Source organism: Indicator indicator, chromosome 1 (genome assembly GCF_027791375.1).
Source record: "Indicator indicator isolate 239-I01 chromosome 1, UM_Iind_1.1, whole genome shotgun sequence".
Taxonomy (NCBI): domain Eukaryota; kingdom Metazoa; phylum Chordata; class Aves; order Piciformes; family Indicatoridae; genus Indicator; species Indicator indicator.
Window position 1 is genome coordinate 81,079,035 of NC_072010.1, and position 22,919 is coordinate 81,101,953.

The 22,919-nt window shown below is 41.7% G+C and overlaps 1 protein-coding gene across 1 annotated transcript in view; it reads left to right on the forward strand.

Annotated features, from left to right (window-relative positions):
- The first annotated feature begins 9,578 nt into the window (after positions 1-9,578).
- FRMPD4 (FERM and PDZ domain containing 4) overlaps positions 9,579-22,919 on the forward strand; it is a 121,623-nt gene continuing 108,282 nt past the window's right edge. The window contains 3 exon segments of the mRNA XM_054383200.1: positions 9,579-9,688; positions 19,231-19,260; positions 19,262-19,312. Of these exon segments, the coding sequence (XP_054239175.1) occupies positions 9,651-9,688; positions 19,231-19,260; positions 19,262-19,312 (119 nt within the window). The 5' untranslated portion in view covers positions 9,579-9,650.

Here is a 22,919-nt window from a genome sequence, read left to right on the forward strand (position 1 = left end):
AAATCTCCTGTACTGCTGTGATGGTTTAAATCAGAACAAAACCAGTCAAAATGATTGAGCAGGTTAATGTGTCTGTTTCTGTTTTCCCAACACAGAAGTGAGGGAAAAAGTAACACACAAAAACTCGGGATTGAGGCACAAAAAAAGTGAGATAAGAATAGAGTTTACTGAGCAAAATCAGAAATATATGGTACAGAATGCATAACTATCTTAGCCTATTTGCAGGAAAAAAGCGTGGCACAAAGCAGCAGCAGGCAGAAGCAAGTGACCCAAAAGCCCAAGCCAGAAAGCTTATCTGCCCTTGTCCTACCACCATCCCCGTGGAAAAGACAACACCCAAAAACCTGGAACCAAGAAGCAGGAACTGGAACAGGAAGTCTCCCAGGCTGCAGTCTGAACTTGAATCCCCATCATGCTTTGCCCCAGCCAGTACTTTCCTTTTTGAAGCTGGCGTTACTGCAGCATGGTATGAGTAACAGCAGCAGAATCAACTCAATCCATGACAACTACTCATTGCAACTTAACAGTGAATCATGCTACACTTCACTGGAAAACTGGTAAGAAGATAAATGTTTGTGACAGTAGAGTAACAACACTTTCGAAGCAATAAAAGCAGCACATTAAAATCTTGTTTAGGATAAAATTCAGCATCTGACAATAGTTGGGAATTTGTCAGAGAGAAATGGTGAAGATTGCATTGTATATAAAAATCATTTTGGTGCCTGCTATAGGGGAATGCTAGCTATGACATGATAAGGTTTTCTGGCATGTATTAGCTTGAGAGAAAACAAACCCATTTTAAAAAGGTTTTCCAGAAAATTCAGAAAGAAATACCAATAATGCATTCTCTAAATGAGAAAGAATCAGGTATGCTTCATAGTTCTTTTTGTTCTTGAAATACTGAGTAAACCTAAGAAAGCCTAAGGTCAGAAGACCCATTAAAAAAGGAAACAAACAAACGAAAACCCCCACAACATCTTGGACACAGCGATTTTTAGACTTTTATTTTCAAGCATATATCAGCATGAGGCTAAAACATCATAAACAACAGAAAGTCAAAAAGCATTTTACAAGAATCTAAGTTCCAACCATTATTTGCTGCTTTAGGTACCTTCTGGCTCTTGCAATACAAGAAAAAAAGTAATTCCTTCAGGACTTTGGGGTCTCTCTCAGTGTTCTTTAAATGAAAAGTCCTGGCAGTCTAAAGGGAAACCTAATGGAGACTTTTTGTTTTCTATGTAATACAGGCACATGTTTAATAATAATGGAAGTATAGCATACAGGGAGTGGAAAACAGAGAAAATGTGATCTTTTATCAAATATTAAAAAAACCCCAAACCCACACAAACCCAGACACACATAAACACCAAACAAAACAAAGCAACCCCCCCAAAACCAACCAACCAAAAACCCAACCAACCACCAACACCACAACAAAAACATCCAAACAAACAACAAAAATAAACAAAACAAAGCAACCAGCATTGCCTTCATGGTTTTGTTTAATCCCCTTTCCCAGTGTGTTGCCTGTCCTTTTGTTACCTTGTGTCATAACATTTTTAGTTCAGGGACCATAGTGGATGACAGTGGCTCTTTGGGCCACACCACTCAATGCTGAGCAGCTGTCTGCCTGACTGAAGGCAAAACCATGCAGTGTAGGTACTTCTCTATTGCACTGTTTGGGTACTTGAATCTTTTCCCACATGAAGTGAAGCAAAGGGAGGAAAGCAAAAGAGCAGTTGTGGAAGATACATGGTGAAAAATGGTCACCATGCATACCATTAGTAGAAAGCTTGTGAGGAAGTGATGTTATGCTTTTGTAGTTTCAGATTAAGAGTACTTACTCCTCACATAGCCAGTTGTGTAATGGGTACAGTGTGCCTTTTGAACAGCCAGTGCTTCTGTTCTGTATTGCTCTGCCCATCTTGTAATACAGACAGGAGTCTGGAATTGGTGCTGAAGTGATGGGAGCTTGTGAAGGGACTGTTCTGGTCATGTGAAGTTGCCCCTATTTCCTCACCAAGTGATGAGCAGCTAAAACTTTCTTTCCCTGCTTGTCTGCCATGGGATTGGTAGCAGGGTCATTCTCATGGCAGCTAAGAGACATACCTGGTGAAAGGGATCCCTTACCTTTCTGATCAGCCATGTGCCCTAATTTTCTCATGACTAGCAACAGTAGCAATGATTGGTGGAGGAATTCATGGGAATGTCTCCTATCCTCAGTTTAGGCATAGGTGGCCATTTAGAATCTCAGTTTTAGGCACTGAGGAGATGGAAGCTAATGTAATCTATGACAAGAACAGGCTGACAGAATGTATCTCCTGTACTATATTGTATCTCCTCTACTATGTTGTAAAATGGCTTAGAGGAGTTCAATGTGAAGTTTTGAGTTGTAGGGTTTTTTTTCTTCTGTGCCAGCAAAGGTTTCAAAGGTTGAATGGAGCAAGACTGAGTGGTACTTCATGAAACTGTGAATAATTGAGAGCATCTATGGTGGAAGATGGGAAAAAGGTGGAGTTATTTGCTTCAGGCAGAATGTGGGGAGTAGTTACTGCCTAAAAAAAGTGAAATTGTCAGCTGGAGACAGTTGCTGAAAAAGTGGTGCAAGGCAGCCTGGTTTTATTTGTGGTTCTTTCGAGAAAAGCAGAAAAAACTAAGAGAAGGTACTGGAAATGAGGTTGTCTTTTTTTCTATGAATAGTATTTGTGTTTACCTGATGATGCATGATCCAGGGAAGAAATTCAGGACAAGCCTGGAACGTAATGCAACATTATCCTATATTTGCCCAGAGTGTTCCTGTATTGCAAGGCTGCTGAGATGAGCAGGTACCACAGGGCAAAAATATTTTTCTAGCACTTTACTGTTACGGTTAAATAAGAAAAACAGTCTTAGGCAATTATTCTAATTTTATCATCTGTCTTAATTGCTAACTTGAAACCCTGATCTCACTTGTGTGATGATATTCCTCGTGTTTCTCTCCATTGTTTCAGAGCTTTTGGGTAAAGTGTACACAGTTATGAGGACTAAATGCCTTCTGTTTTCTCATCCAGTAAAAGATTTGGAAGCCTGTGGGTTGTAGAATATGACGAGTGTCTGACTCTGTGGGTACCTGAAGTCATTAGGTTTCCCTCCTCTACTTACATGATTTAGTAATAGGAGTCACAGTATGAATTCTTTCTTCTGTTGTTGTTGTACAGCAAAGTGCATCTGGGGCAGTTATTTTCTTCTTTTGTGCGTCCTGATAGGACTGCTTCTGTGAAGGTTTATAGGACTCATCTGTGCAGAGACAACATGCCTTTCAGTGTCCTTGATCTTGGATCCAGAAATTATTGTCTATCACGTCTGTCCTATTGTATGGTGCCACTCAGGAGAGTTTCAATAGCAGGGTATGATGATTGATCTTGATAGCACAGCTACAAAGTCTTTAAAATTTTCGTTTTCTCATTTTTTCAAGTTAAAATGGTAGGATGGAGGAAAACATAATGTGGTAACCTTCTGGGACAGGAATGAGTGAGAACTGGATTGAGAAAGCAGTTTTTTATTCCTAAGGCAATGGAAGATTAAATATAATAGAAAGACTGTTACTGAACTCTGCTTGTGTTGTAAGCATGTCTCTTACTCCAAGATAGGTGTGCCCTGCAGATAATTTGGGTGTAGTATTCTTACATTTAAAAACTAATAATATAAAATGTTGTGTCTCTGGTGTTCCTCCTAGTACCACCTAGGGATCGTTGTGGCCAGACATAGCTCCCAGGGGTGTTGTGAAGCCTTGCTCCCTTCATAATCAACTTTTGGAGATATAAGGTGTCTTTTGTTCAGGGTGTCTTCCTTTGATGGGCTGGAAAGGGACTGTTTTTTTCTATTGGGATATGAAAGGCAGAAAGTTCTTCACTGAGAGAGTTGTTAGCTGTTGGAATGTGCTGCCCAGGGAGGTGGTGGAGTCACCATCCCTGGAGGTGTTCAAGAGGGGATTGGACGTGGCGCTTGGTGACATGGTTTAGTGGTCATGAGGTCTTGGGTGACAGGTTGGACTTTGATGATCCTTGAGGTCCTTTCCAACCTTATTGATTCTGTGTCTGTGTGAAATAGCTTTTGTACCAGCAAAGAGTTAAAGTGTAGCCAAGGTACACACCAAGACTCAAAATTCAGGTCATTGAAGCAGATAGTAATAAATTGGTAGATGGAGTCTACTCCAAAATTCTGAAGCTCTTCATATTAAAAAAACCTCATTTGATAAATACAGTGTACAATTTCTCATTTAGTGAATGGTGCCAGGAGCTTGGAAGGTACTTGCACTTGGTATGGTGCTCTTAGGTGTTTTGGAAGGGATTCTAGAATTGAAAAAATATAGTAAGATGATACAATTTGCCAATTTTATTATATTATAAAGCAATTTAAGGATAAGGGCTCACCATTTGCTGTAAATGATTGATGGTGATGTAGCAGGCATCCCTAGATTTGTGTGCTTGAAATTCAAATTTTGTTGTCTACACAGAGTGAGATGTTGAAGCTCCAAATTACAATCAGTGGAGAACTAGTCAATATGAGTAAACAGCTTCCAAATTCAGATGTATGCTTGAGAACAGAACTTAGGCTCTAGCTCTTCATTAAGACCTTAGATGCCAAAGATGATCTTCAACTATACCTTGAGATACCTTCTGGATTTCTATCAAAGAGGCAGCCCATCACTATAAACTGTAACTTCAGTGCAAGTCCAAACTCCTGTCTCAGCAAAGGCACAGAACTGTACAGATTTTGGAAAAAGACAATGAGAGTGATCAAGCCTATGAAAACCTCTGTAAAAGGAACAACTGTATAGGTCCGGATTCCTTAGCATGCAGTGGAATCTCTTGAGGTGGGTGGTGGAATATGCCAAAGATCTGCTGAGTTGTAAGTGATATAGAGAAGGTAAAAAAGGAGAAATTGCTTATCAAAGCAGGAGTGAGAGGGCATCAGACAGAAAGTGGCAGGCAGCCTTGAGAATCCAGATGGATACCTTTTTTATGCCAGTATTGGTTGGGGAAAGTCATAATCGTGGAATGAGAGCTACCAAAAAAAACCCACATAAATAAAACACCTCCCTTTCCTGCTCAGTAAAGGATTGCAGGTGACAGGAATGTAGGTGAGTATGACCAAGACTAACCAGGTTTCTGCTGCCTTAAAATCATTAGCAAAGAAAAGAGAATTGGAGGGTTTCAAGGTTGCTACTGTCTTTCATTGCTGTTTTAAAACTGTCAGCAGAGTGCAAGCTAGGATTATTTGGCAGGCGAGTGAAGACTACCCCAGTGGTGCGGCAGACCTCTCAACTATGTATCCAACATAATTTCTAAGGAAATCGGGATTTTGCTGTCCCTGGTTTGTGGAGAAAGGTAAACATAAACATGATGTGCATCTTTGGGGTGGTAGGCATTCTGATCCTATGTACTGGGTGTTATGCCCCAGTAGACACTAAATATGATTTATACAGTTGGGGGTCTTCCATTTTAGCTGAGCACGTTCTCTCTTTGACTGAGGACTCTCTGAAGCAGGCAGTGTTTGTCCTGCCCTTCATTTTTTTGCTTCCATGTAGCCATCTGTGAGGCCATGCAGTGGGCAGAGATGAATCTGAATGGGAAAAAATAACTGCTAGTTTTAAGATGAACCAATTTAACTTCTATTGGCACAAGAGCAGCTGTGAGGTGAAGTAGGACTGTCTGATGCCAGAAGGATGGGAATGCTGGCTTTGTGTCATTGCCAGGTTATAGTGATGCATATTTCTTGTTTGTACCATGGTTTATGCCAAGTATCATGTCAGTGGCATACTGCTGATATGGTACAGGAGACTTTATATATGAACTCATGTTTCAGTGATGCCTCAAGCACAGAAGAAAGGCTGACCTGAAGATGTTCACTATGGCACAGCTATTGCAGTCTCAGTCAGAAGGTACCTCTGGTCACATTTGTTCCTTATGTGCTGTTTCAGTGATTTAACGAACTGACTGTTCAACATAAAACAATTCTAAAGGATCAGGCTTTATACTTTTGCACCAAGAATATCAAAACCAGGTTGATGGAATATTGTATCTGATACAGTATTATTTTCAGACCAGCGCTGCCATGTTGCTGGCCTAGAGTTTTGCGGTGAAGTTTGCTACCTAAGAGCTGTGCTGCAACAGGCACTCCAGCAGCAAATCCAGTTGCTGTGAGGAAGCAGTTGTGGTGGTGGATGGCAAACAGCAAATTACAGCAATGGCAGTGTTTCTCCACAGGCAGACTTGCTAAGGTAGAAGGTAAAGACAACACAAGTTTTCCAGAACTCTAGGCAGACTTGGTACGCTTCTCCTCCTTTGCCTGTGAGGGAAGGAAACCTGACAGATTTAGCCACAATCAGCTGCAGGGAGGAAGGATTTGGACTGGGATACCCCATGGCCAGATGATCTCCCTCACCCCACTGGAGGCATCCTCTTGACTTAAAGCCTGCCAAGATGGCTTTGTACTTCCCCCAGGTGAAGGTGCTTATTTTCCTCAGAATCCTTTGATATTCCTTCTGGCATTTATCTCATCTTTGCCGTCTTTTGCCCTTTGTAGTGGCCATTGATTAACATCATAGAATCATAGAATCAAGAAGGCTGGAAGAGACCTCAAAGATCATCGAGTCCAACCTGTCACCCTAAACCTCATGACTATCTAAACCATGGCACCAAATGCCACGTCCAATCCCCTCTTGAACACCTCCAGGGATGGTGACTCCACCACCTCCCTGGGCAGCACATTCCAATGGCCAACCACTCTCTCTGTGAAGAACTTTCTCCTCACCTCCAGCCTAAACCTCCCCTGGCGCAGCTTGAGACTGTGTCCTCTTGTTCTGGTGCTGGTTGCCTGGGAGAAGAGACCAACCCCCTCCTGGCTACAACCTCCCTTCAGGTAGTTGTAGACAGCAATGAGGTCTCCCCTGAGCCTCCTCTTCTCCAGGCTAAACAGTCCCAGCTCCCTCAGCCTCTCCTCACAGGGCTTGTGCTCAAGGCCTCTCACCAGCCTCGTTGCCCTTCTCTGGACATGCTCCAGCAATTCAACATCTTTCCTAAACTGAGGGGCCCAGAACTGGACACAGTACTCAAGGTGTGGCCTAACCAGTGCTGTGTACAGGGGTACAATGACCTCCCTGCTCCTGCTGGCCACACTATTCCTGATGCAGGCCAGGATGCCATTGGCTCTCTTGGCCACCTGGGCACACTGCTGGCTCATGTTCAGCTGCTGTCAATCAGTACCCCCAGGTCCCTTTCTGCTTGGCTGCTCTCCAGCCACTCTGACCCCAGCCTGTAGCTCTGCATGGGGTTGTTGTGGCCAAAGTGCAGAACCCAGCACTTGGACTTGTTGAATGCCATCATGTTGGACTCTGCCCATCTGTCCAGCCTGTCAAGGTCCCTCTGCAGAGCCCTTCTACCTTCTAACAGATCAACACCTGCTCCCAGCTTGGTGTCATCTGCAAATTTACTGATGATGGACTCAATCCCCTCATCCAGATCATCAATAAAGATACTGAACAGGATTGGGCCCAGCACTGATCCCCGGGGGACACCACTAGTGACAGGCTGCCAGCTGGCAGTGGCACCATTCACCACCACTCTCTGGGCTCAGCCCTCCAGCCAGTTCCTAACTCAGCACAGAGTGCTGCTGTCCAAGCCACAGGCTGACAGCTTGGCCAGGAGTTTGCTGTGGGGGACAGTGTCAAAGGCCTTGATGAAGTCCAGGTAGACTACATCCACAGCCTTTCCCACGTCCACCAGGCGGGTCACCTGATCATAGAAGGAGATCAGGTTGGTGAGGCGATGTAACATATCTGACATTTACGTGTTTCATTAGCCATAAATAAGTGTAATTTTGTTAAGATTTCTAGCATGTTCAAATATTAGACTTAACCCCTGTCTTAAGGCAAATATCATCTTCTGAACATGCTAACAGAAATGTTTTTCTACTCATTGAAGACAGAATATTTAATGTACTTGTCAAACTCAGATTATATCTAGCACTCAATTATAATGCTCTACTTTACATGTAAATTGTGTTTTAAAGCATCTTATCTTTTCTCAGTAGTGATTAATCCTTGAAATAAAGGGGGAGGAGGAAACAGGTAGTTTGTTTCTAATGATGCATTCCCCCTTTGGGAAAGATTACCTACATACAACTTTGTTGAGTTTAACAATTTGAAATGAATTGTTGAGTTGTCCATGGAGACCAATTCTGTTTCTTTAGAAGAGTTTTCATCAGGTTACATTGCACTCTGCTTATCTAAAGGAAATAAGTTCTTGCATCTTTATCTAAGGCAAGAGATAGTAAGTTCCTTGCTAGCATTTTCACTTAAATAAATATAGCAATTGAAACTATGCTGCAATATGCTTGCTGGATGGAGTAAAGGTAGAGAGCGAGAAGGTAACTCATTCAGAATATGTGGGGTGGGTGTGGGTTTGGTTTGCATGTCTAAATTTCAGGTTGCACTCGTTGTGTGCTGATTCATCTTTGCCTGTCTGTGATGCACTGTCAGCTGCTCTTTAGTGTCTTTAGTTGCCCTCTTCCTTTCTTGCTCTTTTTTTTCAGCTTGTACATAGATAATAATAACTGGTATCATTTTGCTGAAATATATATTTGTTGCCTTCAGCAGTATCTGGTTTTGCCTTGTGTACCTCTGAGTCCCACAGCGGAAAGTAGGAGCCATGCAATAACATCCATCTTAATTTCTGCAAGTGAAGGGTAAAACATCAGTGCAATGTTGGGATTTTGTCTGGGAAACTGTGGGGAAATGTTGCTACCTGTATTTTATTTGTGTATGGAGTCAGTAAATGGCACTGCACAAAATGTTTCATATCTAGTGGGGAAATACTGTCACTTGGAAGTGCCACTTAATCTCCCTTAGATGAGCTGTGTGACTTGGCCTTTGCTTGGAAGTGAGCAGTGGTGTGTAACAGTGTGCATGCTTGAAAATACTGCAGCATTTGGAAAGTGATTTGGAGGAAGAGCTCAATGGGTAATGTTGGAGCGCAGCAACATCTGCATATTGAATCCACTTAGCATCCACATGCAGAAGTGTTGCAGCCTTCCTTCATTCCAAGAGGTGGTTTGCTAGCAGTGAGAGTGGGTGTGAGGTGGTGCACCATGTGTGCTGTGCAGCCATGTGATGGGTTGGTTGTTTTGCTCTTTCTGTTTGGTTTGTTTCGTTTTTGTTTCTTTGCTAAAACCGTATTGAGCTGACATTTGAACAGGGGATGATGATGAATGAAAATTCTCTGTCCCTTGTACTACAAATTGTTGAAAATTATTATTGTGAATGGGGTATGACAGATTCAGTAGCCAAAGGCTTGAGCTCAAGGACCATTATGAATTGCAGTGTATCTTTTCATTGACTGAAAAGATATTACACATATAAGTAGGGCTGCTAACCTGTTTTCCCTTGCCTGGTTTTGGCTGTGTGTGTAACTGCCACAAACTGTTTAAACTCAGTGATGGGAAATAAGTAAATTGGGAAAAAGAAATACAACAGAAAAATAACCTTTTTAAATTTTTTTCCTCCTTTTCTTTTCTATTCCCAAAACTGCAGCCACAGGAACAAGTCTTCAGGCTGGCCTCACCCTTCAGGGACCTGGAGCTTGAACCAGGGGACACCTTATGGATGGGAGATGACGGCAAACAGAGATGGAAGAGACTACTTCATCAAGTAAGTGGGCAGTGCAAGCACTGCAGCCCTGTTCTTGGCTGTATCTCTTTGGAATCCTAATTCCTTCTTCAGTCCCATACAGTTAAAAGTTCAGCTTTTCTGGTTTATTGCACAGAGGTAGCTCTGACTCTACTTTACTGTGCCTCATTTTGGTACTTGGTTATTTCATTTACTCAAGAAAACTCTGACAGTATAAGGATCTGAATTTGTCAAGGAATTGCAACAAATGTCCTTAACAAAAAAATTTAAAAAAAATTTAAAAGCCATGTTTAAACAATGGGGCAAAAGGTCAGTTCTGACTTGAGACTGACAGTTTTCCTCCATCTTTTCCACGTGAGGTCTTTTCATTTGTGGAATATATTCATTATACTGATAATGAGGTGTAGTGTATGCTTTGATCCTGTATAATAAGTATTCTAATAGATTTCCCACAGCTTTGAATTGTAACAGGGATTGCAAAATGTGGATGATGTGATTGTAAGTAAAACTGGGTTTTCCTTTCATGGTGAAAACAGTACATGACTATTCTTTAAAGTCACTGAAGTGGCTTGGGTAAAATGCAGTTTGCTTTTCCAGCAAACGTACTTTAACATGGCTTTGGAACTTCTTCACTAAAAAGAGGTGATGGTAGTGAGTTAGCAGAATCACTGCCTGAATTTGCAGCATTGGTTGGTTTAGCTTGCAACCCATTTTTTAAGGCTAGCATTTTGATTCTGATCATATGAAGAATTTTGGGTTTGGTTGGCTTGTTTGTTTGGTTGGTTTTTTTTCATTATCATTTTATTTTTCTGTTCATCAGTCTGTTTGGACTGTGCAGGGGCTTTAAAAAGTCCTCAGTAAGAATTGTAATTTATTTTAGCAGTGAGTAGAAGGGGTAGGACATTTTTTAAATTGATTATTAAAGCCTTTAATTCAGCCCTTCATTCCTTCATTTGCAAAACCAGAATTGTATAGCCTTAAGAACAAGTATCTCTGTTAACTCTGCTTTTTTCCTTTAAACCTCCTGGCCCAGGGTGTGTGCCTTGGCTTCCTAGGAGACATTTGCTTTCAGAGCCAAAGCAAGATTTGCAGCAGTGTGGTATCTGGCAGGCTTTCAAGATTTAGAGTGATTTCAGACCTGTCCAAATTGGAGCGTGTTGGCTGGGTTAATGAGGGTTCAAAAACTGACTTTGCAATGTTATTTTCTTTCTTGAACGTGTATTTGTCACACTTTGCATGTCTGTAAGACACCAGGTGCAGCACTGGACAATGTGAAGCTGAATGCCAGGCACAGTGTAACTGTATTAGCATAAGTTTTCTGCCTGAACTTATTAGATGTATCAAGAAGTATAGGTGAACCTCCGAAGCACTGTGCAGATGTGACTGTGCTGCTTCTGTTACTGTAGTTAGTGAAGGGACTTGCATACCTTGGGTGTCCATTTTTTCTGCAAGCTGTTGGTATGGTCTCCTCTGTGTGACTGAGATTCATTTGAAAAATTAACATTCTTCTTCTGTGGACAGGCAGCACGTTTGATTCCTTCTCTTTTCTCGCTGGTCACATAATGGCACTCTGCGCTTGTGTAGCTATAAACAGCTGCAGCTTACAAAATTCAGTGTTTTAGTACTCATTAAGTTTGCAAATTGAGAATGTTTTCTAACTCTCAGTAGCTAATGATTATTTTGTTTATTTTTTTGATTGCCTTTTAGTACCTTAAAGTGCCATAACCCTCTCTTAAATGCAGAAAACTGTATCCAGGAACAAAAATCCTTAACAGGCAGTGCCAAATTATACCTTAAGTAACGTTGGGCTTGTTGTTATTGTTTTGGAGGATGCTTTTTTTGCCTTTTTATTTTTTTTTTAATCTCCCATGGTCTTATAAGTTGCTTGCTCACCATTTTCTTTGGGATCCTGGTCTTCCTTCAATTTTTCTCTGCACATGGATAGCAGGTGATGTGGGGAAAAAAGTAGGCTGCTTTAAGGGGCAGAGAGAATGAGATGTCTGAGGAAGCTGATCTGCAGAAGCCAAGACTTTCTTACCCACCCATCTTTGAGCAATCTTGGGTGAAGCTGAACAATGATACATATGTATACAGTGTGAATTTTAAAGCAACAGTGTTGGCTGTAATACATGCAGCAACCATCTTTCCAGAATAGTAATGCATTTTAAAATAAATGACAGTCCCATGGGATACATTTGAAGCCGGTAGCTTCATAAACTGAATGAAAGTGCAAGGTCCTGCACCTAGTTTGGGGCAATCCTCAATTGGGGCTAAGGGATGATGAAATTGAGAGCAGCCCTGCAGAAAAAGACTTGGGGGTACTGGTGGACGAGAAGCTGGACTTGACCCAACAGTATACACTTGCAGCCCAGAAGGCAAATCACATCCTGGACTGCATCAAAAGAAGTGTGGCCAGCAGGTTGAGAGAGGTGATTCTGCCCCTCTACTCTGCTCTGGTGAGACTTAACCTGGAGTACTGTGTCCAGCAGTGGGGCCCCAAACACAGGAGAGAGATGGACCTGCTGGAGCAGATCCAGAGGAGGGCCACAAAGATTATCAGAGGGCTGGATGACCTGAAGGGTCAAACCCCAAAACATGCCCTAGCCCAAACAATGGGCTAAGCACCTGTGAATGTGCTGACCTGGACATTTCCTGAGGTCCAGATAAACCTGTGGCACATGTAATTAACTTTGTAACACAGCTGTGAACTGTGTGTGCCCCTGGCCATGTTTGGGTGTGCCCCATCCCATAGGTTCAGCTATCAGGGTTCTGTGTTACCAAAGGGCATTGATTGTCTTGGGGCAGTATTTAAACCAGCCGAGAAGGTAAGCAACTTGCCTTGTTCTCACCCAGACAGCAACTAGAGCCAAATGCTGCTGGAGTAGCAGCTGAAGGGTCTGCACTAGCAGACTAATTACACCTGGGCCTTGTTCTTACCACAAAAGAGACAAGAGCCAAATGTTGCCCGAGTAGCAGCTGAAGAACTCGTCCTAACAGGCAACAACTACACCCAGGCCTTGCACCTGGACCAAAGCAGAAAGGGGAGAGCTCTAAAAGATCTGAATCCCAGAAGAACCACAGAAAGGCTACAGCACGGTGGCAGAGCACACAAGAGAGAGGTCCCTTAGCCCTCTCCAAGCCAAGGGCAAGCTCCAGACCATGAACTGGGCATGAGAGGGGAGAGGCCCCTAGCCCTCGCAGGTGAATTTGCCAGCAGTTCCTTTGGGGAGTGCATGTAGTAGTGGCCTTAGAGTGCTTGTTCTTGTGGTCAAGGAGAAGCCTTCTCTGGCTTTCGAAACAATTAGTTTTTCAAATATTACATGAAACTATATAAATAAAATCAGAATTTAATTTTCTTTCCTTCATTTTTCAACCCTGGATTTTAGGAGTGAAAAAATAAGATGGTTAGACCAGTAGAGGCAGGAGAGAGATCAGTGAGATAGCATTTCATATTGTATCCAAGGATTTTTGTATCCGTGCAGATTAACAAATTGCATCATGCTGAAGGAGAAAAAGCAATTCAAATCCTCTGATTAGTTTTGATTAAAGATGTATAAACCAGGAACTAACACAATGAAATGTGCACATGAGTTCTACAAGTAAATAACATAATTCGTAGCAACATTAGCTGTCTTTTAGTCAAATAATTTACTTAGTGCTGTATACACATATCCATTCAACTGCAAGCAGACATACTGTAATTTTGAAATTGTGGGAGGAATAGACAATCCAGAAGAATCTTTTGGTGAAATGAAAAGTAATTATATAGTGTCAGTGCAAATGCTTTAAGGTGAGAATGGGAAGAGATGTTAATTCTTTCCGCTGAAACAGATTTGGATTCTTTCAAATCTCTCAAAGCCCCTGTGGCCTGAGCTAATCAGGGGCAGCTTCCATTGCCAGATAGCACTTTTGTGAAAGTGTGAGAAGAGCCTTTTACCAAAATATTTCAAGATGTCACTATCAATTCATTATCTCTTCTGTACAGATGGCACAACTGGAGTCATTTTGCAAACCTCTTAAAATGCTTTTTCTTAAGTTTAGGCCATGCAAATTAAAGTTTCAGAACTCCACCCATTCGCTTTTAACTTTCCACTTTTACTTGAAATCGTGTTATGAGATACTACATTTCAGTGGTCGAAGACAGCAAACATCTAGTATCCTTCCAGAGGGTTTCTGTACTGCACAAGCTGTTTTAAGCTGGACCTTTAATATGAATAGTTTGAAATATTTATTTAATGATTTTAAAGGTTTGTTTTCTTTGCATTTATTATGCACTCTGTGTAGCGTATGATTGCAAGAAATTTCTGTAATACCAATCTGAATGCAGACATGAGACTTATTTAAGGAGTATTTTGTGTGAATGTAACGTTTCAGGGAGATAGCATGCAGAGCAGGAAGGTTTTGGCTGATTTTGCCTACAAAGGCTCTAGCCTCATGGCAGTTTTGTTTTTCCTAATTTGTCACTGCTACAATGTTACTGATTTTTACAGTTGCACATTTTCACTCTTTCACAGAATCACAGAATGTTAGAGGTTGGAAGGGACCTCCAGAGATCATCGAGTTCACCCCTGCTGCCAAAAGCAGGATCACCTAGGATAGCCAGCACAGGAATGCATCCAGGCAGGTTTGGAAAGTCTCCAGAGAAGGAGAGTCTCTGGGCAGCCTGTTCCAGTGCTCTGTCACCCTCACTGTAAAGCAGTTTCTCCTCGTGTTGAGGTGAAATCTTCTATATTCAAGTTTGTATCCACTGTTCCTTGTCTTATTACTGTGCACCACCAAAAAGAGATTGGCCCCCTCCACTGACACCCACCCCTCAGATGTTTCCCTTGCATCAGCCTTGCTACTTATCAGACCTGGAAGCTGAGTTCATAGAGGGTAGTAAAGGGGCAAAAGCTAATAAAAAAACAACTCTACAGAGAAAGATGTGAATCTTATGTCAGTTTAGCACCAAGACCCAGTCCTCTACATGGTCTGGTAGAGTTGCAAAATAGTTTAGGATGGAAGAAACGTCTGAAAGTCATCTGGTCCGACTTCGTGCTCAGAGCATGGCAAATGCCTTCTGATGAGCAGCATTACTGACACACTGAAATACCTAACTGATGTGGGAACAAGGTTGCAACAGACTTGTGTTGTCTAAAGCTGCCCTACAAGTGCACTCTTAAGGTGCAACTAGAAGTAGCATTTCTGTACCTGTTTAAGATAATAGATACTTTGGTATTTTTGAGAGTTTGGCTTCTAGCACTCAAATAAAGACTAAAGTCTGAAATCAGGTTAACTGAAAGGAAGGGTAGCCATTTGTGTGTGGATTCCAAACAAAATGATCCCAATAAGGTGTATATAGTTCTTACACTCTTAAAATAAAATTTTGAGAGTTCTGTTAGGTCACCATATTGCCATATCCTTATTTGCAAGAGATACTATTGATCATGTCTATTTTAACTCTTGTCATTGCTTCAGAGTGGGTGGCAGGGTCTGTCTGCATTAACAGTTTGGTGTGCTCCCTATTTTACTCCAAAGACCTTGACCATCTGTACTTCATGAATATTGTCTTTCTTCTGTGCTCCAGTCTGGAACAAACTGAGCAAACAGCTGGGACACCAGGCATGAAATAAAAAGCAGCACACCCAGGGATCAAAGCCTGCAGCATTACTGCTTGGATTGAAATCACATGTCATTTCCCAGAGCACACAGCAGAGTTGGGAGAGACCTACCCATCAGAAGTCCTTGTGAATCTTGTTATGTTAGTATGACGTGGTCACTATGCCAATTGAAACAGATCACAATATAGTTTTAGTATCTGGAGCACCTGCTGGTTTTCATCAGTACTTTTGCATTTAGTAACACTAGATTTTTCTAGACGTCTTCCAGGTGTATCTGGCAAATGTAATTCTTCTTTCTTCTGAGGTATGTGTCTCAGTCCTGAGAGGGAAGGAGACTCGGTTCTTTTTGAACATTCCCGTGTTATGAAATTAGAGGCACAAACGAAGCCAAAATATCAACAGCAAGGCTATTTATTAACAGAATGAAGTGGAAACAGAAGGAGGAAGAGGGGAGTGGGGGGCGAGAGGTGGAATAGAGAGAAAAAGAGAGAAGAGGAAGGGAATTACATTACCATACCCCCCACCCGCCAAGACAGTTTGGGTCTGAGGAAGGGTGCTGCCGTTTTGGCTTGGAAGAGATGTCATCCTTGTTGGATTGTGCTGTCCTCCCTGGAGGAGGGGAGGGAGAGATTCCAAAGTCCAAGTCTTTCTCTGAGCAGCCTCCAACATGTGGTATAATCTAGGGAGGTAAACTAGAGTCAGTGGTGAAATCAGCAGGCCAGTTGAAGTGCATGTACACCAATGCATGCAGTGTGGGTAACAAACGAGAGGAACTGGAAGCCTTGGTACACCAGGAACACTGTGATGTAGTTGCCATTACAGAAGTGTGGTGGGATGATTCACACGACTGGAGCACTGCACTGGATGGCTATAAGCTCTTTAGGCAGGACAGGCAAGGGAGTAAAGGAGGAGGGGTGGCCTTGTATGTTAGGGAATCTCTCAATGCCATAGAATTTGAGATTGAGGATGAAAGGATGAGTGCCTATGGGTTAAAATTAAAGAGAAGGCTAACAAAACTGACATCCTGGTTGGGGTCTGTTATAGACCACCCAACCAGGATGAAGAGGTAGATGAAGTATTCTACACGCAGCTGGAGGTCATCTCAAGATCACCAGCCCTTGTTCTTGTGGGCGACTTCAACCTGCCAGATATCTGCTAGGAATTTAGCAGAGAGGAGGCAGATCAGAAGGTTCCTAGAGTGTGTGGAGGACAGCTTCTTGACACAGATGTTATGTGAGCCTATCAGGGGTGAAGCCCTGCTTGACCTGGTGTTCTCAAATAGAGAAGGGCTGGTGGGGGATGTGATGGTAGAAGGATGTCTGGGATGCAGTGATCATGAAATAGTGGAGTTTTCAATATGCAGGGAAACAAGGAGGAGGAACAACAAAACCCTTACTTTGGACTTCCGGAGGGCAGACTTCAGCTTATTTAAACAACTAACCCGGAGAGTACCTTGGAAAGCAGCCCTTAAGAACAAAGGGATCCAGGCTTGCTGAACCTACTTCAAAGAGGAACTCTTGAAGGCACAGGAACAGGCTGTCCCAATGTGCTGAACGATGAGCCAACGGGGGAGGCGACCAGCCTGGATGGGCAAGCATCTCTTGAAGGAACTAAGGGAAAAAAAGAGGTTGTGTCAACTTTGGAAAGGGGGGTGGTAACTCGAGATACATTTAAGGATGTTGTTAGATCATGTAGGAGAAAAATTACAGAGGCAAAAGCCCAGTTAGAACTTAAACTGACCACTTCTGTGAAAGACAATAAAAAGCATTTTTATAAATATATTAATGGTAAAAAGAGGGCAAGAAGAAACTCCACTCTTTATTGGACATGGAAGGAAGTATTGTAATGAAAGCTGAGGAAAAGGCAGAGGTACTAAATACCTTCTTGGCCTCAATTTTCAACAGCAAAGCAGGAGGACTTCAGGATAACTGGCCTCCTGAACCAGTTGATGGGGTCAAGTAGCAGTGTAGCCCCCTGAAATCCATGAGGAAGCAGTTAGAGACTTGCTGAGCCACATGGATCCTCACATGTCTATGGGACTGGATGGGATCCATCCAAGGGTTCTGAGAGAGCTGGCAGATGAGCTGACCAAGACACTGTCCATCATTTACCACCAGTCCTGGCTCACTGGAGAGGTCCCAGATGACTGGAAGCTGGCCAATGTGATGCCTGTCCACAAGAAGGGCCGGATGGAGGAACCTGGAACCTGGAAACTACAGGTCTGTCAGCCTGAGCACAGCGCCAGGCAAGATTATGGAGCAGATCATCTTGAGTGCAATCACAGTGCACTTGCAGGATTGCCAAGGAATCAGGCACAGCCAGAATGGATTTAGGAGGGGCAGATCCTGCCTGACCAACCTGATCTCCTTTTATGACCAGGTGACTCTGTGTCTTCAGCTCCATGAACTGCAGCAGGCAGAACTTAGGACACGGAGAGAGGGTTCCTCCTGGTCTGCTGTCTCCAGGCTATGGGGTGATGTCTTTTCTCCTGTGTCTGTCCCTTTCCCTCCTTGTATTTTTTTCTCCTTAGCAGGCATTGTTCAGGTCTTTTATACAGTTTTTTAGTCACAGTTTTTTTTAGGTATGTGCCCAGGTGGTTGAATCCATTGTCCTTTTCACCATCCTCCCTTTGTTGGTGTGGGGGGATTTCAGCTCACACTGATACACTGATGGGTAGAGATGATCTTGTCTATGCACATTTCAGAGAGAGTTATCCAGTGGCCCACTACGCATTTCTGTTGCCAGATGGGTCTTTTCACCATCCCCTCCCTTGGGAGCTATTTTCTGGGCAAGGAGCAAAGGTGATTTTATCTTTGTTGATTCACATCAAGAGAGACAAGATTTAGTCTCTTACAGTGCATTATCTTGTATAGAATATCACCTCCATGATTTTTGGCTTGTGAAATGTTAAAGCATGCAAGTAAGCTATTTGCAACACTGCAAAGCCATTCTGTTCTTCCATAATCCAATACTTACCTCAGTTTTCTTTATTAGTCTTTATCTTACTCTTGCAGCGCTTGCTCTACTCAGTAGAAGAAAATAATTTTGTTTTTGAAAGATGGCATTCCTCTACATGTGTTGCAACCATCCTGCCTGGCCTGAGTGGTCTGTTCTCATAGCTGGCCAGCTGTGTGGAATGACAGAACAGAGTCATTGGTGATATTAATGACATATCAATCCACCATCCCATTCATTAGGGACCACTAATTTATACCAGATGGAAAACTGAGGCTCACAGCCTGCTGTCAATTAACTCCAAGATAAATAATCACAGAAGAAGATCAGACCATTTAAATAAAAAAAAAAATGAGAAAGAAATTGCCTTGTTCTGTCTAGTCCTGCCCCTAATGTTCTTGTCCATATGTTATGCAGTTTTGTACACATCTAGTGGTAGTTTAGTCCTTTCTCCCTAAGCTGGCATGAGTGAGAGAGCTTGCTCCTATGCAGGTATTCAGGAAAAGGATTCATTTCCTTCTCTTTCCAATTCAGATTAGGAATGTGAATAGAGGCAGTCTGTACACCAGGATAATGCCTCAAGCCAAAAGCTGACTGTGGTGTGCCTCTTTGGGTGTTTCCACTCCCAGGTGAAGACTCGAGGGAACAGGCAGTAGAAACACCCTCTCTGGCCCACTTATTCACATATTCCTAAAAGGGACATCCAATAAGATTGAATGGCAGGCAGTTTAACAATGATAAAAATAGTACAACCTATATAATTAGCTAGCAAATATAACTCTCAGCTACAGGTTACTGTAAAGCCTAAAATGCTTCACGAGATTCAAATGTACATTTGCAATATATATATTTCTAATGAGACTTCCACTATAAAATTACATAGCATTAAAAAAAAAATTAGAGCAGATATAAAATCTTATGTTTCAGACAAGCGAGTGAGTCAGCTGCTGACTGCCTAGGGCTAGGACGAAACTTCCTGTATTAATCAGGTTATTGTGTAATTACAAGGTTTCTTGCACCTTCCTCTGAAGCGGGTACCGAGTGCTGTCAGAGAAAGGATACCGGACCAGGCGGACAACAGGTCTGATTGGTATGACAATTCTGGGGGGGTTTTCTCCACCTTCCCCCCTCCTTTTTTTTTCCCCTTTTAATTCCCTTGTCACTAATATGGACTGTTGAGATAAATAGTGTGCTGTTAGTGAAAGAGTGCTACTAAGAGTGCTCCTTTCAGACTGAGTACAAATTTGCTTTCTGTTGCTAAGGGTTTGACCTGCTTGAGGACAGGATCGTATGGTGGAAGGGGGAGTGGGATTGAAGGGACAAGCAGCAGCAGTGTTTGTTTAAAGGAAACCTGAATAAATTAGAAAGGAGAAGAAGGAAAATTATACAGCAACCTGTTTGTGTCAGTGGTCTGCCTAGAGACATTTCAGGCATATGGTGAAAAAAAAAAAAAGTATTGCAAAATCAGCTAAGCCTCCTGAAAGGAGAGGATGATTTAACAGTTGTCTTTCCTTCACAGAGAAATATTGCTCCAGCCGTAAATATGGCAGGCATAAATACAACAGACAAAATGATGTTAATAAAGACCGGGATAAATTATTGTTATAGTGGAGAGAAGAACAGCAAGGAGATGCTGATTTTGTGGGATTATTTTATTTTAACTAGAGAGTGATAAAATAGCGAGTTCATTGAATTGTAAGGTATCTATACCTAATCCAGATGGAGCTAGCCACAGAAGCACGGCTCCTGCCCTATCTGCTCACTTGCCCTTTCTGTGTCCTCTCTGTGCACATTTGCAGTCATCACTTGCTGAACCCAGAAGGGTTCCGCACAATGGAAAGGTGAGGGGAGTTACACAAAAAGGTATGAATGTAGGTAAGACTACTCAGAGAAGAAGCTTTTGCTTGGTTGCTAGCCTGATGTTGCCTGGATGTGATAGTACCTAAGTACAGGGAATTAAGTACTTCAGGCCTCTATTACAGTACAGATTTCTGATCTGTATTTCTGATTTAGTATCCGCTGTTCTCTCCAAACACAAACAGAATGGGTATGCCAGGAGATTCAGAGAAGTACTGCATCCCCAAAATGGTTATTCTTCTGTATTTGAAGGTGGATTACAAACTGGAATAAAACTTCTGGAGCAGAACCAGTATAGAAAAATATAATTAATCAAGTTATGCTAACCCAAGGTCAAAATATACGAAGGTGAGAAGATGAAATCCTTATTACTCTCTGAGTTCACATGCTTCTGGGTGGATGTTTCATATGATTTAAGAGCATCTCATCTACACATTACAGGATGTAAATACATCTGTAGAAGCATTGGTTCAGTACACCAAGCTATCCTTCCCAGGAGCATAACAGCAATGAATTCTTGATAACAGTTTGTGTGAGAGTGATACCCCTCAGTCAAAGTCTGCTTTCTCTAACATGTCTTTCATAAAACAGTGTGGTCCCTACAGAATATGGATTAAAAGCATCCTCAAAGCCATGCAGGTGGTTGGGAGATTAGTAGTGGTTTCTAAGAAGGTATGAAGCCTTAGCTTGGGTCACAGGGTGGTATTCCCAATGGTGCAAACACAGCGGCTCTGCCTATGAAACAGAACCAACCTAAGCTGATAGTTTCTAAAAAGAAAAAGGGTAAAAGTAACCCCTGAAACACGAAAAAGGTAGAACGATCCTGCAGGCTTAGTGACTACAAGCTTGAGAAAAAGTAAATAAAGTAAAGTTGTCTATTACTCAGTGATGGAATGATGGAACTGGGATCTTTCACAGCAAAGGCTAGGAAAAATTTCCCCCAGGTCTTTATTTACTTCATTAAGGATAAACTCTGCTAGAGTTAGGTTATGAGCAGAAAAATAGAATGAATATTATCACAGTGTATTGCTGCTGTTTAAATAGCACTGTTGAAGCACACCAGTTCATGATAGTGTACGTACAGGATTTCAAACAGGTTATCTAAGATGTTACGCCATGCCAGGAAATACCATACAGGAGATGATGCTTTTCCATCAGCCACTCATATAGTTAAAGAACTCCATGCTCAGATATATGAAAGCCAGCACTGAAGAAGCTCTGTGTATGCTTTTGTCTTAATTTCTGTCATATTAATGTATTTATAGTTTTCTATTAAAAAAAAAATCAAGTACAAGGCTGTAAAAGGCTCTTATCTGGATTGTTATGGTCGAACTGCAAGGTAATTTGTTTTAAAAAGACAAGATGATACTACCAACAAAAGCTTACTGAATTTTAATACTCATTTAGTTTTTAATTGCCCTTCTTACAATAAAACACTACTTAATTATACTCCAAATGTTCAGCTCACAGATACAATGCTAAAAATCTTCATATTATGTATGTTGTCCTGTATGTGTAAGATTAAGATGAAGAAACAGTTTAGCCAAACTCAAATTAATCTAGTCACAGACAACCCTATGACTCACTGCAATATTCTGAAAGCCATTTATCTAATTTTCCCTAGGATCCTGTGCCGTTCCACAGAAAAACTTCAATTTAAAATAAACCAATCAAACTGTGTGGCTGCACAATTAAATATCACCATGGTAACAGGGATTAAGCACACAAGGTAAAGACCTGCTGACAGTGCAGAGATTATTTCAAGTTTTTTACCCTGCCAGCAGTAGACATATGAATTTACATTTTCTGTATCGAGCATTGGGAGAGGCAAATTGAAAGAGATTGAGGTACTTGTGTGTCATCTTGGGACTTCAGAGAATATTTTCCTGACAGGGGAAGTAATTAGTTGGAATTAAAAGTAGGAACTCAGTAGACAGATATGAATAAGTGTTTGCTCATGGGATTTATTTGGTGTTTCATAATTAAAACCTAGAAAGTCATATTATTTAGGATACAAACAACACAGAAAAACTTTGCAAGAGTTGAAGAAATTGAGCAGAAGAGTAGCACCATTTTGCTTTTAATTTTTAAGTGAATTGAGATTACTTTGGAAAGGTGATTTTTTTGCAGCTCTGCTATGAAGTAACGTTTCTAACATGTAATATACATAAGAATTTATAGTGCAGATAGATGCAGTGATATTTAGTGAAGACATGGGATGTTGCTTTAATCATTCCTAACGTATTTCTGCTTGTCCCTCTCTCTATTCCTAGCTTTTTCATGTGTATTTATAAACAAATACTGGAGATGCAAATCTGCTGGAATGTGGAATTTTCAGCTTTTAGTGGTGTGGTTTAGGCTTGGCTTGTCTTTCATTTTTTGATATTGGCTTTTGATTTGGTTGTAGGAGAGCTGTTCTGATCACAGTGATGTGGTCTCATTGCTGCATAAAGCTTGAACACTGGTCTTTGGAGCCTTTATCCCTAACTTATTAGCAAGTGTTCAGTATGATTGGGGAATGTTGTGGTCATGGGCTCTTCTGTCCAAGAAATACCTGCTGATGATTTTGGGCTTTGTTAAATAAATGAGATCAAATTTACAAAGATGCCTTCTGTCTTTCTTCTGTCAGCCTGTGAGAAGTGAACTGAACTGCCCCCAACATGCAAACGTCCTGCAGCTGTTCAACCTGTATTATGCAGATACAGACTCTGCTTTCTGAATATTTGGTCATAACTTGAGGTCACAAGATGTGTTTACTGGTCTGAGATGGTTCTTGGGATCGTGCTGTTCTTGTTCTTTGTGGTAAGGTGGGCTTTCCATCCTTGCATAACAGATGTTTG